Here is a 17069-nt window from a genome sequence, read left to right as displayed (position 1 = left end):
TTGGGCTAGGACCACACTGTATTCTTTGTATAGGAGGTGTCATTGGTCATTGGAACCCGCTAGCCACCTGGAAGCCGTGTTATCAGGCACTTCTCAAACCAAGGACAGTTATGGCACCTCTGCAGCTGGTGTCACCTGTAGGTCTCCGCTTTCAGTGTCTCCAGGGAGACAGCTCAGGCCGACGCTACAGCTGGAGCCTGGAAGCTCAGCAGACAGAACAGCAAACGGGTCCGTGTTGCAGCCGCACAGACAGCACACTAACTTTATTCACGTTTATACAAAAGTAGATTTTTCTAGAAATGTTCTCTTGTGCTAGAGGGAGAAGGCTGAGCAGGGTCAAGGTGGCAAGCCAGTGGTAGCAGGGCTGGGGGAGCTGGGGCCTTCTCATCCTGCTCTGTCTATACACTGCAGGCTGGTGGGTGTGGGGGACATCCAGACATGGGGAGGGGGAGACAGAGACTCAGGTAGGATGGGGCTCGGGCACCCTTGCTGGTGTCCACTCCTCCCCTGCCTGCTGTCTGTCTCCCATGGACTGCCTTGGTTCTAGCATGAAAGAATCTGGGTGGATCCGCCCCTCCGCACCCCACTTCCTTCCACGCTGGGCTGGGAAGGGCTACCGTGCCCAAGATGGCAGATGGGTGGACTGAAGAGCAGGTGCACGAATGCTCACACAGGCAGGAGGAGCAGAGGCCAGGATGCTCACTGAGGTGCCCAGGGGGCTCACTGGGGCAGGGCCTTGAGGATGGCATTCACCTCCTCTGCCACGGCTGTCAGCGCAAACTCAAACTGGTCCTGTGCAAGGCCAGTGGCAGAAGGGTCAGGAGAAACCTAGCCTCTGAGTCTGCCCGAGGGGACATGGCAGGGGTGGAGGGTGCTGGGAATTTGGAAGGGAAGAGGCTTCTTGGGGGATGCAGGAGGGGCAGGCTGTTGCTGGTTTCTTCATGGTGGTCATGAAGAGAGTGCTTGGGAAGGGAAGTGACTAGGGAAAGACAGGGAGGTACTGTCACCTTAGAGCGGACAAGGCCAGGCCGCTGGTCACGGACATGCTCCAGGGTGGCAGCAATGTCGATCTCCTTCACTCCTGGGGACAGGGTGGAGTAGGCAGGGCTTAAAGGCGTGTCCAGGGGAGAATAAGTCCCATAAAGCCCTGCATCTTTGGCAAATCTGAGAGATGTGGCCACATGCTCCCTAGTGGGGTCTCAGACCCACGGGGTACTGGGGAGCCATGAGGGGCCAGGGGCTGCGGGCGCTGTGGGAACAGACCTTACCTTTGGCCATGCGATTCAGTACCATGTCAATTAGGATGTAGGTGCCTGTCCTCCCTGCACCGTCACTGAAATAGGATTTGGTGACAGACAGGCTTAGCTCCGACAGGGCAGGAAGGGAGCAGACATGGGGGTTGCAGTGAGGACATTGGTTGATTATTAGAGCTGGCCCCTGAAGAGCATTAGTAAGCCATGGTGAGTGGCAGATATGTGGACAACTAGAAAGTACAACCATGGCTCAGTTTTTAGTGGAGGCAGCAGGGTAGGATGGGAATGGCCCTTTCCAGTCTGGTGGGTTAGGCTTTTGTTCAGCCAGCTCTCCACAGAAAGGGCCAAAGAGTAAACATTTCCAGTGCTGTGGGCTGACATTCGTGTGTGTGTGTGTGTGTGTGTGTGTGTGTGTGTGTGTGTGTGTGTGTGCTTGCGCGCGCATGCCCGGCAGGGCCCACCCACCTGCAGTGCACGATGATGGGGCAGGACCGCCCTCTGTAGCACTTGTTCACCTTCCTGCAATGAGAAGTGAAGATCAGAAAAGCCAGCCAGGATGATGCGCTAACCGCACACCAGTGTGCGCTCACAGGCTGCCTTTCTCCCTCTGCGGCCTTGTGAGAGGGTGAGAGCTGCAGTGGATGGCGTGGATGGCGCTGGGCTTGCTTGTCACTCAGAAGCCATGTGCTCAAACTGCGAACCTGGAATAACAGGGTTTCCCTGTGTAGCCCTGGCTGTCCTGGAACTCACTTTATAGACCAGGCTGGCTTCAAACTCAGAGATCCACCTACTTCTGCCTCCCAAGTGCTGGGATTAGTGACGTGAGCCACCACTGCCTGGCTTTTTTAGGATTCTTACAAAATGCCATGGGATAGATAACCTACATCAAGAACTCGCGTGCCAAGGCTCACTCCACGAGTGGTAGTTAGTGAGGTGGAGAAAAATCAACAGTGGTTCTGGGAACTTCCAGGTCGGCTCTGCTCGCTCCACAGTCACGAAACTCAGGTTTGTAATCCACACTAGCCCTGAGGTCAGGTCATCAAAATGCATCCGTTCACAACAATTACTTTGTTCTAGCTGTCACATGCCAGCTGAATTTATATAGTTCTGGTGTAAACCTCAGGGACTCTTTAGCTTACCTGTATGGCCTTTTAAAAAAATCTATGTAGTGACCTACAGTGACTCTGTTGGGGACTTCGCTAGTTTACTTTTTTGTAGATATGGGGGTCAAACCAAGGCCTCACTCATACTCTATCCCTGAACCCAAACAAAACTTGTATTATTTTTAATAATAAATAATAATAAAATTATTCAGTGATAAGGATTTTTTTGTGTGCTCAGAAAGTTCTCAACCACTGAGTTACATCCCTAACCCCTTTTCTTTCTTTTATTTATGAGACAAGGGCTCCCTAAGATGCTGGGACTGGCTTTGAACTTGCAGACCTTCTGCCTCAGCCCCCTGCACAGCTGGGATTACAGGTGTGTGCCATCTCACTTGACCACCTGCACATCTGGGGTTACAGGTGTGCATCATCTCACCTGACCTTGTGCACATCTGGGGTTACAGGTGTGTGCCAGCTCACCTGACCCCCTGCCCCAGTTCTCCAAGCAGCCTTTGGTATATAGTCCCTTATCAGGCCTGTCTGCCTGTTTCTTCTGTCTAGGCGGTTGCCCCACCTGCTAATGACCAGCTTTGTGGCTGTTCAACTGAAGGATATCAGCAGATATCTCTCTCTCTCTCTCTCTCTCTCTCTCTCTCTCTCTCTCTCTCTCACACACACACACACACACACAGGAGAGGAGGGGAGAGGAGGGGAGGGGAGGGGAGGGAGGGAGGGGACAGTGATGGGAAAGAAAGAAAGGAAGAGAGAAATAAAAACCAGGCAAAAAGACAGGAAGAAAGATGAGGATGAAAGCTGGATGAGAGAGAAAGGGCAAGTGAGCACAGAGCTGAGGGCCAGAAGGACAAGGCAAGAGACTGGAGGGAGGAATCAAAGTAGGAGCCGGCGGGAGGCCGGCGGGAGAAGGGAACTAGAAATGGGGACCCGGTCTCCAGGTAAGCCCGCAAAGGAGTCGGCTAGTGGAGAGGCTCTGGGAGAAAGTGGGTGTGAGAAGCACACCAGGCTGGGGCGGCATGGCCAGTACTGGTTTGGGGATGAAAGGCTGGTGAAAGGTACAGAGGTTAGGGCGAGGCTGCAGGTCAGATCAGGGACCCCAGGAAGATCCGGGTGGCGCTGGCAGCCTGCTCACCTGCGGAAGTCCAGCAGAGGCCGGGTAGAGGCCGGAGTGCCCTCTGCCGGCCAGCTTAGGAAGTGGAACTGAGTGAGCGTGCGCGTCTCCTGGGTCTGCACGTTCTTAAGGTAGAAGCTCCGCACCAGGAAGTCCTCGCACCAGATGTGCTCTGACACCAGGTTCACCTGCCGTGTACCCCACCGGTCTGAGCGCGCAGTTCGCGCTCCTCTCCGGGCCCCACCCTTCTGCCTCTCAAGCAGTCCAAATGCTAAATCCTTCAGGATGTTAAAGGCGGTCTTAATTTCAGTCTTTGGATATTAATTTTCCCTGTTTTATTTACTCATGGCTCTGAGCTTTATCAAAGTCCCTACAAATGCCTTTTGATGCTAGACAGAACACACAAATTTTCATGCATGTATGATATGTGTGTATGTATGTGTGTATGCATCTATACACACATTTGTATATAAAACACTAGAGCGCCATCCATCTTCCCCACTCTCACTGTCCCCTTACTGTGGGGGTCCTGCTGACCTCATAGACGTGGTAGAGGGAGGATCCTTCGTCTGGCCAGTATCGGTCGCACTGTTTGACACCGTCCTCCACTAACGGGGTCAGCATGACAATGACGGTGCAGCCACTCTCCCACACCATCTAAGGACAGAGACCTGGGTAAGCGGCCCTCTAGCCTCCCTGGCCCTGGTTGCCCCGAGGGCTTCTGGCTCCTAGGAAATCCCCCTCCAAGGATGCACCTGCCAGAAGTCCGCGATGGTATGGGACAGCGGGCCCTGTGTGGCTATGTAGGCTGGCATCCGAGGGTCATGCTCGATCTGAGGATATGGAGGATATGTCATGAGCCAGAATAGGAAGGGCCAGCTTGGAGGGAAGGTGGGTCAGGAGTGGCCCAGGGTCTGGGGAAGGCTGAGAAGTCTCTATTTTAATGCGAAGACCCAGGCTCTACAATTACAACAGGGCTCCAGTAAAGAGGGGCACCGCAGACAGAACAAGGTGAAGGTGGAAGTCAGAGCCACTTACGATGGGGCTGGCGTTGATGTAATCACTCCGAGAAGGACTGCTCTCCACTTTCAGTTTGATGCGGGCGTGGTCATCTGTGCAGAACCCCCAAACGGCCTCCTGGCACCAGGCGTCTGCCACTCACCCTGGACCAGGAGCCTCAACACCTCCCCATAGCCCTGAATTGCTCCTAGCCCAGGTGGGGCCAGGCTAGTCCGCTGCTCACTTACAAGGCAGGAAGTCAGGATGGCGGTTCTTCTTGATGTTGCCCTCGCCCTGGGCGGTGGCACAGGTGTTTGGCTCTGCCTGGTAGGCACACAGGGCCTGCCACTCTTTGGCCAACCGGTCGCGGTTCCGAAGATGATCCTCCATGTATGCCTGTAGGGGTACCACCACCTGGCTCTGGCCCACACTGCTCATCCTGCCTCTCCTGCCAGCCTGTCCCCTCCCCACTTTGGGCCTGGCTCCATTCCTGACCAGAATCATGTGTCCCGTAGAGATGTCCATGTTGGCCTGGGCGGGCTCCTCACACCAAGATGGGGTGCTGCTGTGGGAACTGGGGCTGGCCTGGGCTGCATCACTGAACTGGGAAGACACACTGCTCACCCTAGAAGGCTCTGGCTGACCCTCTGCCCTGTTGAACAGGGACTTTGTGGCCATGTGCTGGCGACACAGGTCCTGCAGAAGGAGCATTGGGTGAGGCTGGGATTCCCTAGAAATCCTTCAACAGGGCCGTGGGGCTGCAGCTCAATGGTAGGGTGGGTAGAAATGCTTGCACAGCTTGAATGAGGCCCAGAGCTTAGTTCCCAGTGCTCCAGGCAGGCAGGCAGACAGACAGACAGACAGACAAGGCCTTGGAGTCAAGTCTGGAGCCTTAGGCTTGTCTCTGATTGATGGGGTAAGCAAGGTCTGTCTTCGCCCCTTCTTTGGTGCTCGGTTGGTGCTTATGACAACCTCAGATATCACAAAGTAAAACCCCAGAATCGTAGCCTTGAAAGGAATCTCAGGCACCGGCTATCCCCACCCCTTATTCACTTAAAAAGTACATGGCAACACCCCCTTCCAATTCTGCTCGCCCCTCTCCCCATACAAGAGCAAGTCTCTCAAGTCCCTGTACTTCCTTCCCTCCATGAACCTGCACACCTGGTACTCAAAAGTAGTGTCACCATGGGCCCCCTCTGGCCCCAACGCTGCCAGGCGCTCCTTATCCCGCTGTCTTGAATGATGGCGCATACACAGGGCCACTGCCAAAGCCACTAGCAGTCCGGCGACACCTGCCAGGGCCACCAGAGTAAGCAGCACTGAGCGCATGGGAGATATGCCATGGGCTTGTCGGGGAAGGACTGCAGCTGCCTCCTCCCTCTGTGGGAACAAAACCGGAGTCAGTGGCATGGTGGCAGGGGGGTCTGGGCCCTGACTCCTTAGGCCACCTCTAGGGACAAAGCTGTGGCGGTAGGGGGCATGCAGGGCATGCAGAAGGGCATACAGCCTCCTTCCCAATCCCCATCGGACCAACGCAAGTGCCAGAAGCTTTGGGCGATCCCACCAGAAGGATTTCCGTATAAAAAGAGAAAGGAGATGTCGGTATGAAAATGATGGTCTAGCCATCAAGAATGGTCAGAGGGGTGGCTCACGCCTTTAATCCCAGCACTCAAGAGGCAGAGGCAGGCAGATCTTTGTGAGTTTGAGGCCAGCCTGGTCTACAGAGCGAGTGCCAGGACAGGCTCCAAAGCTACACAGAGAAACACTGTCTTGAAACCGCCACCCACACACAAAAGAAAAAAGAAAAAAAAGATGGTCTTCCAGGAAAGAGCCACTTCGCCATCTGCTGGTCAAAATGAGAACTGCACAGAGGGGCTGCCAGGGAAAGGAGGTTGGAGAGCCAAAAGAACTTGTGTTCAGAGTCAGCGCCAACAGTTAGTGCTTACCTGTCCCACCCCTGTCTGCAGAATCTGGAGCCCTGTCTTCGCTTCCAGTTCAGACTTCACCAGCCCTGCAGGAAGGATTCACATCAGGCTCTTTCCAGCCCCATACAGGCTGGAAATATTTTAAGGAAGCATTATCACAGGCCTGGGAATCGCAGTTGGGGGTCAGGCTTAGCCTGGGCCCAAGGATAGAATGGTATTTACCAGCTTGCTGAGTCACATCTGCCAAAGACAGGTTCTGCTCATTGTGCCGGATTCGGAAGGTGACGGCTGGTCCCACCACACTGCCAAATAGGAGGTCCGTTACTACCTGACCCACCTGAGATTCTGGCCTCCAAAATAAAGAGGCCAGCACCTGGGATCAGGGATTCCCACAAGCGTGTCTGACGACAGGCAGATTCAGGATCGGGTTAGCAGTAGGGCCACATGGGTCTGTCTCACTTCCACAAGTTGGCAGCGTCTCCCTGACCCCTTCAGCGCCAACTCACGCAGGCTACTTTCTAGACCCCTGTGCTGCCCCACGGGGATGCCCCACCTGATGTTGATGAAGCTGCCCGAGGACATGTGCACGTGCTCAGCCAGAATCTCCAGCAGTTTGACTCCAGCCACCAAACTCAAGGGTCTGCAGGAGAGGGGCAGGCAGAGGGAGTAAGGGGATGCTCAGAGGCTTTAGTGAAATAGGCCACCTCCAGAGGCACAGAACCATTTTTTTTTAATGAAAGCTGCATTCTTTCTCTCTGCTTCCTGCAAATAGGCCAGCCCAACCCCTCGGGGACAGGAAGGCTCCCCCCCACCACCCCAGCAGTGCTTACTTCTGGTCAGTGACTATATAGCCGTATTCCTCGGCTGATGGTCGAGCTGAAGGCTGCTCCACCGCTGTGCTCTGGCTCTGGCTCAAGGGACTTTTCTTCTCCAGCAGGACAGATGAGACTCCAGGAGGACCGGCTGTTTGGGGAGGCTCAGGGATGCCAGGGCTCAGTACCTGCTGAACTTCATTGAAGTTGGGGCTGGCAGTGGGGTATCCAGGAAGCAAGGGTGTGGGGGGCCGAGGTTCTTCTGTGTCCCCTTTCTGCATTTGTTCTTCTGTTGTCTGTTACAAGGCAGGATGCAGGTGTAACCCCTGGAGTGGAAGGGCTCGGGGCTGGGGACGGGAGGGCCACACTTTGGGGGCTCTAAACTCTTTGACAGAGGAATTTAGAAACTGTTTAGCTTTCTGCCCCCCCCCCAATCCCATACAATGGGCACGGAGAACACATCCAAAGAGTGCGAATCAAATGGATGAATGAATGGTTAAAGGATCGAATGAGGTAAATGTGGTAAATTCACAAGGAGAGCCTGATTATCTGGAAAGATGAACAGAAAGGCAATGGTTTTGAGGATTTTGTTCAGTGGTGGGTGACATGTTAGATGCCAACGTCTGAAACAGAAGGAAAAACCATGCAGCTACAACAGGGGGGAGCCTCCACCAGAGTCCCTGCTGTACGGATCATCAGAATCTGAAAGGATTGTGGTAAAAAGAGGAGTGGGTTAAGAAGATTCTGGCTTTTGGTTGTATCAACTTGAAGTGAGGCCACGGGTGTGGATTTGAAGTTCCTGGGCCTCAGAATGAGGGAGCAGAGGATAGATTCCGAGCCATGACCCCTGGCATTCAGATTTCAGCCAAGAAGGGTTTGTGAGGGAGGAAGGTGCTGGGAACTCACTTTCTTGACATCAGCTCCGACATTTACAGCCCCTCCTGGGGAGACAGAAAAAGCGAGAGTCTAGAGAAAGGACCAGAGCTCTGGGACATGATCTGTCTGTGAGCCCCTGTCCTGCCAATAACACAGAAACCTTCCCCTGCTCCCACTGTCCGTCTCCCCCTTACCTTGAGCTTCCCACCCTCTGGTCTTTTCCTGGTCTAATGCTACAGCTTCCCGTCTTACCCCCTTGCTTCCTGGGATGTGTTGGTAAAAGAACTCTCTTTTCAGCCAGGCATGCTAGACCATGCCTGCAGTCTCTACACTCTAGAAGCAGAGGCAGAAGGGTCATGAGTCCTTTTTTGTTGTTTGTTTTTCCAGACAGAGTTTCTTTGTGTAGCCCTGGCTGTCCTAGAACTTTCTCTGTAGACCAGGCTGGTCTCAGACTTAGAGATCTGCCTGCCTCTGCTTCCTGAGTGCTGAGATCAAAGGCGTGCATCACCTGGCCCAGCTAGGATCATGAGTTATTAGGTTAGTCTATCCTACAGCAAGACTCCATCTCAAGAAAAAGCAAGACCAAAAACTTTCCCCTTGTGACCCTCCAGGTCACAAACTGTACTCTGTGCAGTCTTGAGTAGTGGGACGGTAACCCTTCATGGAGCAGGAAGTTTCTTCCCTCCCTGCCCGGACACTCACCAAGATTTCTTCCTGTGCCCTTGGGCAGTAACTGCAGCAGGGTCAGGAGGGTGGAGAGCTGCTCCGGGGTCAGCTGACGCAGCTCTACCCCGTAGCCTGCCAGGACAGCAGCCAATCTCTGCATAGTTATATCTGCTGGGAGCCAGACAAAGAGCTTAGGCCAAATGGTAGGATACCTTGACGGGGTGCAAATAGATGGTTGGGGAAGGGGACAAGCACATTTGAGAATTCTTTACACTGGTGCCTTCCCATTCTCGGACTTTAAACAACTTGAGGTATACCAGGTCAAACCCCACTGTCCCTTCACTGGAGTTAGTGCCTGCGGTCATCAGCTTGTCGCTAGACAGTTTAAATGTGTGAACCAAAGGCAGAACGCCAAGTGTGGTGATTCATGCCTGTAGTCTCAGTACTCAGTAGTCTGAGGCAAGAGGAATGAAGCAAGTTTGAGTCCAGCCTGTGCTAAAAATGAGTTCAAGAATAGTCTGGAATAATAGCAAGATCTCTTAAAAATAAATAAAAATCCTGGCGATGGTGGTACATGCCTCCCAGCCCTTGGAAGGCAGAGGCAGGCGGATCTCTGTGAGTTTGAGGCTAGCCTGATCTATAAGAGCTAGTTCCAGGACAGTTAGGACCATAACACAGAGAAACCTTGTCTCAAAACAGAAAAACAAAATAAAAGTACAACTAAGTAAACAAAAGAGGGGCTGGAGAGATGGCTAGTGGTCAAGAGCTTTGCCTGCACTTCCAAAGGTCCTGAGTTCATTTCCCAGCAACCACATGGGCTCACAGCTATTTTTAATGAGATTTGGTGTCCTCTTCTGGCCGGCAGTGATACATGCAGGCAGAACACTGAGTACATAATAAATAAATAAATAAATAAATAAATAAATAAATAAATAAATCTTTATAAAAATATATTTAAAAAACAAATGAATAAATGACATCTTCCAGGACTGGCAGGAAGGAGCCGCCATAGACAGAGGTGGGTGCCGGGGGTCCACTTACCTGGTTGTACTGCTTGGGAAGGGGACTTTTCCCCATGATCCCCTACTACTTCCTCCTCATAGCCCTCTGAAGAGTCCTCTGTCCGGCTGCTGCCCCCTTGCTCTGGCAGCCTTGGTACCCTGGCCCTGCCAGGCACTGGCAACTCTTGGGCCATGTAGAGCAGCCCTGAGTCCTGGAAAAGCTGAGCGGGTGAGGGACCCGGAAGGTCTCCGAAGGAGTGGCCAGAGTGAGCCCCCAGAATGGCCTTGGAAGCACTTCTGCTGAAGAGGGCAGGAGCGTCAGCTTTGGGCAGGTGGCCAACACCAACCACCCCTGGGGAGCTCTCTGAGCTCCGGGAGCCATCTCGGGGACCAAACTGTAAGAAACCAGAGATGTGGGTAAGAATCTAAGTCAGGAGTGGGTACTGTGGTTGAGTTATGGCCAGAGTCAAGAGCTCACCTGGCGGAACAGGTAAGGCTGCAGCAATGTGGATTCGTAAGTCAGAGCAGGGTGGGGAGGCTGTGGGGGCATTAGCAGGTGTTCCAAGAGAGGGGGTAGCAGCTCAGCCTGCAGAGAGGACAGTGGGGAGCCCACCCCAACTCCATTCCCACCCCCTGGAGGCCGAGGGAGCCCCTGGGCAGCAGGAGAGGAGCCAGTGGGATTGCCCTGAGAAAGCAGCTCCCCAGCAGGGCCTGGTCTCCTGGGCATCAAACCAGACCTGGGGAGGAAAAGAGGGAGGGAGGGGGAGGGGAAAAGAGAGGGGGAGACTTATTTATATGTTTGTATAAGACAAAGGTGTGGAGAGTTTTCAAGGCTGAGGTTGGACAGAGTCTGCCATTTAGAACAGCTTTATCCTCTTAAATGAAGAGGAGAGATGGGCTAGAGGGCATGGAGGTGAGAGTAGGCCCTCTGGCTTGATGGCTATGCCTTAGCTTTGGGTTAAAATAAAAGAACAGGGGTTTACACATGTGTGTGTGTGTGTGTGTGTGTGTGTGTGTGTGTGTGTTTAGCTAGGGGTCAAACCCAGGGCCTTGTGTATGCAAGACAAACACTCTACCACTGAGCTACATTCCCAACCACATACGCAAAACACACTTGCACAGTCTAATGAAGCTCAAGGGGATGATGAAAGGGAGATTGGGTGCTGGGGAAGGCATCTGGGGCATACATGCATACACACATACATACATGCATACATACATACAAGATGGACTGTGACTTTAGGATGCCTCTGCATTATTGTTCCTGTGTACCCCAACCCACCCCAGCTCTCTAAGTATATATTCAAACAACTAAGACTGCCCTGGCCCCACTGCTATTGCCTTAATTGGCCCAGGTATCATCATCTGACCTCCACAGGTTCTTCTTTGTCTGAGAATTGCCTTTAGAGCAGATGTTCTCAACCCCTGGGTTACCCTTTGGGGGTTGAATGACCCTTTCATAAGGGTTGCCTAAGACCATTGGAAGACATTGGTATTTATATTATGATTCATAAGAGTAGCAAAATTGCAGTTATGAAGTAGCAATGAAGATAATTTTATAGTTGGGGGTCACTGCAACATGAGGAATTGTATTAAAGGGTCACAGCGTCAGGAAGGTTGAGAGCCCCTGCTTTAGATGCTCTAACCACGGAGAGACAATGCCACTTTCTGCCATACACAATTCCACACAGCAATGGAACAACTAAGTCCATGAAAATTCTAGTTTGTCTTTTTAGATTTATTTATTATGTATATAGTGTTCTGCTTGCATATACAACTGCAAGCCAGAAGAGGGCACCAGATCTCACTATAAATGGTTGTGGGGCCCCATGCGGTTGCTGGGAACTGAACTCAGGTCCCCTGGAAGAGCAGCCTCTCAGCCTCTGATCCACCTCTCCAGCCCCTTTAGTTTGTCTTTAACGACGACTTTAAATATCAAATATCAGCATTTCTTTTTAAAGTATTTATTTATTGTCCTGTTTTGCTGGATCTCTAGGATAAACTCAGCCCCTTCTGAGCCATGTCAACACGTTAGAGGGACCATTCTCAATGCTCTTTTACCTGTGCCCCAGTCTGCTGACCTCGGCACCTCCACCCCCTTGCCTGTAAGGAGAGGTACAGATCACCCGCCCCAACAGCCTACAGCTGTTGAGAAAGACTACCTACCTGTCCCTTGGATGGAGTTCTGAGGGATGAAGCCTGGGTATGCGTTCCATCTCCTGGGAGATCACATGCTGGGTGAGGTCATCACGCCATGACAATCCTGTCAGGAGAAAGGACCGGGCTTGAGACTGGGGGCCCAGTACCAGAGTGGAGGCTTGGCAGGGCTGCGCCATTGGAAATGCAGTGGATGAACTGAGCTGCCTCCCCATCTCTACTCCCAGGTACAACTTTTGGAGTCAAACTGCCTGGGCTGAAACCCAGCTTTGTTTGCTGAAGAGCTGGGGACCTTGGGTGTTGTTAAGCTTCCAGTCCCCCATCTCGATACTCTTCGGACCTCAACCCTCTCGCCTGGGGCTTTGTATCTCCTAAGACTGCTGTGATAATTAAAATAACATATCATGGGTGACAGTTCTGTCACACGAAGAGCTCTTAACAATGCTGTCGTTGCTGCCATCTCTGTATTTCTCCATTCTAAGCCTGAGTCTTTTGTATAGTGGGGATAACACACATTTTGTGGGCTCCGAATACCTATTTCGAACCCTTGGACCATCTCCACCGTGATCCCCACCATGTGCTCCTGCCAGCATCCTCTTATCCTGGGGCATGGGTTCTGACCGACTCTACCCATGAAGCTCTGCTCTCAGAAAAGATCTCTCACTCAATCTAGAGGCTTAGCATCTCACTCTCCTCCATTCTTCCTTCTATGGGCTTATTTATTTAGAGTCAGGGTCTCAATGTGTAGCACAGGCTGGTCTGGAACTCATGGCGATCCTTCTGTCTCAGCCTCCCAAGTGCTGGGATCCCAGGTCCTGCTCTGGATTTATAATCTGGATTACTCATGACTCATATCCTGGGGCCTGCAAGCAGCTGTTCCATGCATGCATCAGAACTCGCTGTGTTCCCTCCAAGGGACCCTTAGATTTCAGTCTCCCCGAATTTCTCTCCTATCTCCATCCTTCTCTCCACTGAGTTATTCCTCTTAGCACGGAAATATGATGTCATTTCTTCCACTTACAGCAATAATGTTTCACCTGTGTCCTCTTGCATCTGTCATGCCAATATATTGCAGCAAACTTCTTTTATTTCCTCCAAGACAGGGTTTCTCTGTGTAACTGTCCTGGCTGTCCTGGAACTCACTTTGTAGACCAGGCTGGCCTCAAACTCAGAGATCCACCTGCCTCTGCCTCCCAAGTGCTGGAGTGAAAGGTGTGCACCACCACTGCCCTTGTTGCATAAAGCTTCTTAAGACATGTCTTAATATGGATGCAATGGTGCATGCCTACAGTCCTGTACTTGTAAGGCTAAGGCAGAAGGACCACCATGAGTTCCAGGCCAGCCTAGGCTACACAATAACTTTGGAGCTAGCTTGGGCTACACAGACTGAGCTTGTCTCAGAACAAACAAACAAACAAAATCCTAACAAACCTAAAAAAATAATTTCCAGCAACTTTAGCTGAAGATCTCCTGTGTGTAACTTTAGATAATTCATATGTGAACAGCTCACCTCTAGGGTCCTATTGTTACCCTTGTTCTGTACCCTTAACCAGCAAGATCTAAGAGGTGGGGCCTCATAAATGAATATAATTATTAAGATGTATGAAGAGATTTTTGGATGAGGTGCACCCTTACTTTCCCACCAACCAAGTCCCAATCTCTGTGTCCTCGAGCAATCAGACCTCACCTTGGGACATGAGTTGCCGGAGCACACCTTGTAAGCGCTGGAGAACTGGGGAAGTGACTTGTAAAAGTGGCCTTGCCTGCCCGACTCCTGCCTGGCACTGTCCAAACAAGCCATCTAGAAGCACAAAGATGCTGTTGTCATGGGGTTTGCAGAAGGCCTTCCAAAGTCCAGGCTGCGGATGGACAATGCTCTTTCCACCTTCTCTGGCTTTAGGGTGCTGCTCCTCTGACCTCCTGACATCTGGGCTCTCCCTCCCATCTTTGTCCTTTGAATCCTATGCCAGGGCCCTACTCACCCTGGATACAGACTTCCAGGTGTGAGCAGAGCCTGCGGTCAAACAGACAGCCTGTGGAAAAGCGGATAGATGCTCAGAACACAGAGAAGGGCTAGATGCCTGGGAAACCTGGGAAGCAGATGTGGCCCATTATTTCATTCTAAGGAAGGCTTTAGGTTGGGAGGACAGCAGGGAAGGGGACTAGAATTCTCTCTCTCTCTCTCTCGTGTATGCATACAAATTCATGTATGTTCATGCATGTGTTCATGTGTATGGAGGCCAGAGGTCAATGTTGGGTACCTTCCACACTTGTTGCCCACTTCATATTTTCAAAACTGAGTCTGGAGTTTGCCCTGCACATCCCAGAAATTTATCTGTCTCTACTTTTTCAGCCCTGGGATTGGACATAAATCACATTACATGGCTTTTTATATGGGTACTAAAGATCTGAGCTCAGGTCTTCATACTTGTATGACATACTACTGACAGAGCCATCTCTCCAGTCCCATGACCTAAAACTCTTGAGGAAGTATGGGGTCTAGCTTTGAATTTTAAAGATCTTAGTTTGAGTCTTTAAAAGGCTCAATTTGCTTAACTGGGAGTTGGAGCAATGCGAGGAAGGGGGCGGAGAGCATGTATTATTGTGGGAGAATTTGAGACTAAATTCAAAAGGAAACCGTAGTTTCCCAAATATCGCAAAACATCCTAACTCTCGTGGCCTGGAACTCGGAAGAGGCGGAAACTCCAACGTGATATGGAAGGGGTGCAGGTGCCTGATTCTGTGGCAGCCTATCCCAGGCTTGCGGCGCTGGTGCTGTCCGTGGGGGAGCCAAGAGTACATAGGGAGGGGAGCCGGCTACCAAGGGAGGGGTGACGAGACCAGGAGTCGCCACAGGATCTCATCCCTCGGCTCTATCTTGTTAACTCTCGGCCTCACAGGAAGTACCGTACACTGGCCTCCAAGCCAGGGTGGGGAAAGAGGGCGCCAGATGGAGAGGCTGCACCCCTTCCCCCACTTGCCACCTTCCCACCCCCATCCCGGGCCCGTGAGTCAGCGCTGACTCCGTCCGCTTAGATGTGAGTCAGCATCAGACCTGGTTGTGGGGAGGGGGACAAGGAGAGGACCTTCCCCTTTTCGTCCTCTTCTGCTCCCTCCCCCACGTGTCCCCTTCTTATAGGTGACCAACTCGCAGCAAATGAGCCCTGCTCTCTAGCCAATCCTCAGGGAAGCTGGAGCCGGGTGACAGAGGCCAGGCTCCTGCCGCCGGGTGGTCGCCTCTTCCACCTTCCTTCCTCCTTCCCGGCTTCCGATTCTTCAGTTCGAGTCTCCACCTCGACGTCTCTGGCCTCTCCATGGTCCTGTAGTCCCTCTAAATCCGTCGACTCGCGCACACCCCCATTCCTCCTCCCGAACCTTGTTTTCCCTGGAGCCCACTTCTCCCAGGTCCCGCCTGCGTATCCCAGCTCCACCTCCCGGCCTACGCCCCTTTCCTTGCAGCCGCCCTCATCTTCATCTTCCTTCGGATCCCTGCCTCGCCTCTCATCTTCGTCATCCCGTAGCCCTCACGCCCCCCCCCCCCCCCCCCCCCCCCCCCCCCCCCCCCCCCCCCCCCCCCCCCCCCCCCCCCCCCCCCCCCCCCCCCCCCCCGCCCCGCTACATTTAGTCTACCTGGGCTTCTTGTCTTTGCGACGCTTCCCTCGCCCCCCTCCACCACTACCGAGTTCTGCTCCCGGCCCCTGCTCTCCCCCCCATCAAGTTTTCTCCTGACCGTGGGCACTGATGGCGCTGCAGCCCCCGGGGCGGCCGCTCAGCAGCAGCAGGCAGACCAGCAGCCGGAGGCCCCCGGAGCCCCCGGGACCCCCAGGCCGCCGCGGACGCCGCATCCTTCCCGGCTGCGTGAGCTCGCTCTCCAGCCAGAGTCTCAGTGACGCTGGCGGGAGTCAGCCGAGGAGCCTAGGCGGAGCCTACCGCTCCCCACCCACCTCCAAGGCGGGGTCTACAGGCCCCTCTTGAGGCGACTTAGCCAACTGCAAGCGTGCGGTGACGACATCTCCACCCCCGGCTCTTATGCCTATTTGCGTCACACTGGCGTAAGAGCCCCCTCTTAGCTCGGGACCTACTCAACCTATGTCTCCTTCACCATATAGTAGCTTCCTTTCTAGAATTCCCACTGGGTCCACCCACTCCTGACCTGTATTTTTCAGGTCCACCGCCTCTGTCTCTATTGCTCAGGGTTGTTGAAAAGGACTCAAGTTCTATGGTGAACAGGAAAGATACGTGGGCCAGCGAGTACACACCCTGAGACAAGAAGCGTAGGAAACCAGAATAGGAACTTGTAACGCATCTCCATCACAGCTACTGGCGTCATCCCGAAGATCAGGGATGGTTGGGCGTGTGTGCGGGAATAGCCTTGAGCTAGTTGCTTACCTTGTTTGGTAAAGCGGAGGGGCAAAAGCACCTGCCCCAGCGGTGGTGGTGAGAATTTATGCGTTAACTCATCTCTGGGCCCAAGACCTGTTGTGCAATCACAACCGCTCCTATGCATTGACTTCTTTTCCGTTTACATTCTGTCTTCAAATTTTTTCTTTGGTATTTGTTTTTTTTTTTTTTTTAGTTAATATATAGCAACATACACATATCACAGTGTGACATTTCAGTGCCTGCACATACATGTATGCAGTGTGCAATGAACAGATCCACATATCTGGCTTAACTATTACCCCAGACATTCATAATTTCTTTGTGTTAGGAATGCCCAGAATCTTTCCTATCAGCTAATTTGAAATAGCCAACGCATTGTTGCCGCCGATAGTTACCCTACTGTGTTACAGAATGACAGAAGTTGCCTTGCTTCCCCCAGCTGCACCCCTGCAAGCACTGACATTTGTTATTGGCTTTGAGGGTCCCTTAGCCTCCCCTGTCTCAAGCTTATCAACGACCTTGTGGTTCTCTCCACCCTAACCGCTCCAGTTAGACCATTTCCTCAAGCCGAGCCCAGTAGTTTCCTCCATGGCTTTTTGATGCCACTTTTATTTATCCAGTGGGTCATGGAGTTTTCTTTTTTTTCCCCATGGAGTTTTCTAAAGTTCCAATTTGATTACGTTACTCTTTTGCCTTCTAGCTGCTTTGTTTATTTATTTGTTTTGTTTTTAAGACAATATGGGTCTGGTGAGATGACTCAGTCAGCAA

General features: G+C 52.4%; 1 protein-coding gene across 3 annotated transcripts; it reads right to left on the bottom strand.

Annotated features, from left to right (window-relative positions):
- Nucleotides 1-229: 229 nt before the first annotated feature.
- On the bottom strand, nucleotides 230-15831 carry Ptprn (protein tyrosine phosphatase receptor type N). Of its 3 annotated transcripts, none has more exons than XM_050161038.1 (23): nucleotides 15649-15831; nucleotides 13901-13951; nucleotides 13606-13719; nucleotides 11928-12024; nucleotides 10240-10498; nucleotides 9802-10156; nucleotides 8797-8931; nucleotides 8125-8159; nucleotides 7237-7514; nucleotides 6960-7046; nucleotides 6629-6708; nucleotides 6428-6492; nucleotides 5643-5861; nucleotides 4977-5177; nucleotides 4730-4877; nucleotides 4521-4594; nucleotides 4238-4315; nucleotides 4020-4139; nucleotides 3504-3670; nucleotides 1719-1772; nucleotides 1269-1333; nucleotides 1008-1081; nucleotides 230-792 (listed from the first exon to the last, which is right to left on the bottom strand). In XM_050161038.1, the coding sequence occupies exons 1-23, from the start codon at nucleotides 15761-15763 to the stop codon at nucleotides 721-723; spliced, it is 2943 nt and encodes a 980-aa protein (XP_050016995.1). In that variant the 5' UTR covers nucleotides 15764-15831; the 3' UTR covers nucleotides 230-720. The 3 variants fall into 3 exon arrangements, with proteins under 3 accessions (XP_050016995.1, XP_050016996.1, XP_050016997.1); XM_050161039.1 differs by having other exon boundaries at nucleotides 8797-8928; XM_050161040.1 differs by lacking the exon at nucleotides 10240-10498 and having other exon boundaries at nucleotides 9802-10058.
- Nucleotides 15832-17069: the final 1238 nt, after the last annotated feature.

Source organism: Alexandromys fortis, unplaced genomic scaffold (assembly GCF_014885135.2).
Source record: "Alexandromys fortis isolate MF-2015 unplaced genomic scaffold, M_Fortis_MF-2015_v1.1 scaffold_98, whole genome shotgun sequence".
Classification (NCBI taxonomy): domain Eukaryota; kingdom Metazoa; phylum Chordata; class Mammalia; order Rodentia; family Cricetidae; genus Alexandromys; species Alexandromys fortis.
The sequence above is the reverse complement of the archived record's forward strand: the minus strand, read 5'-3'. Positions and strand labels throughout refer to the sequence as shown.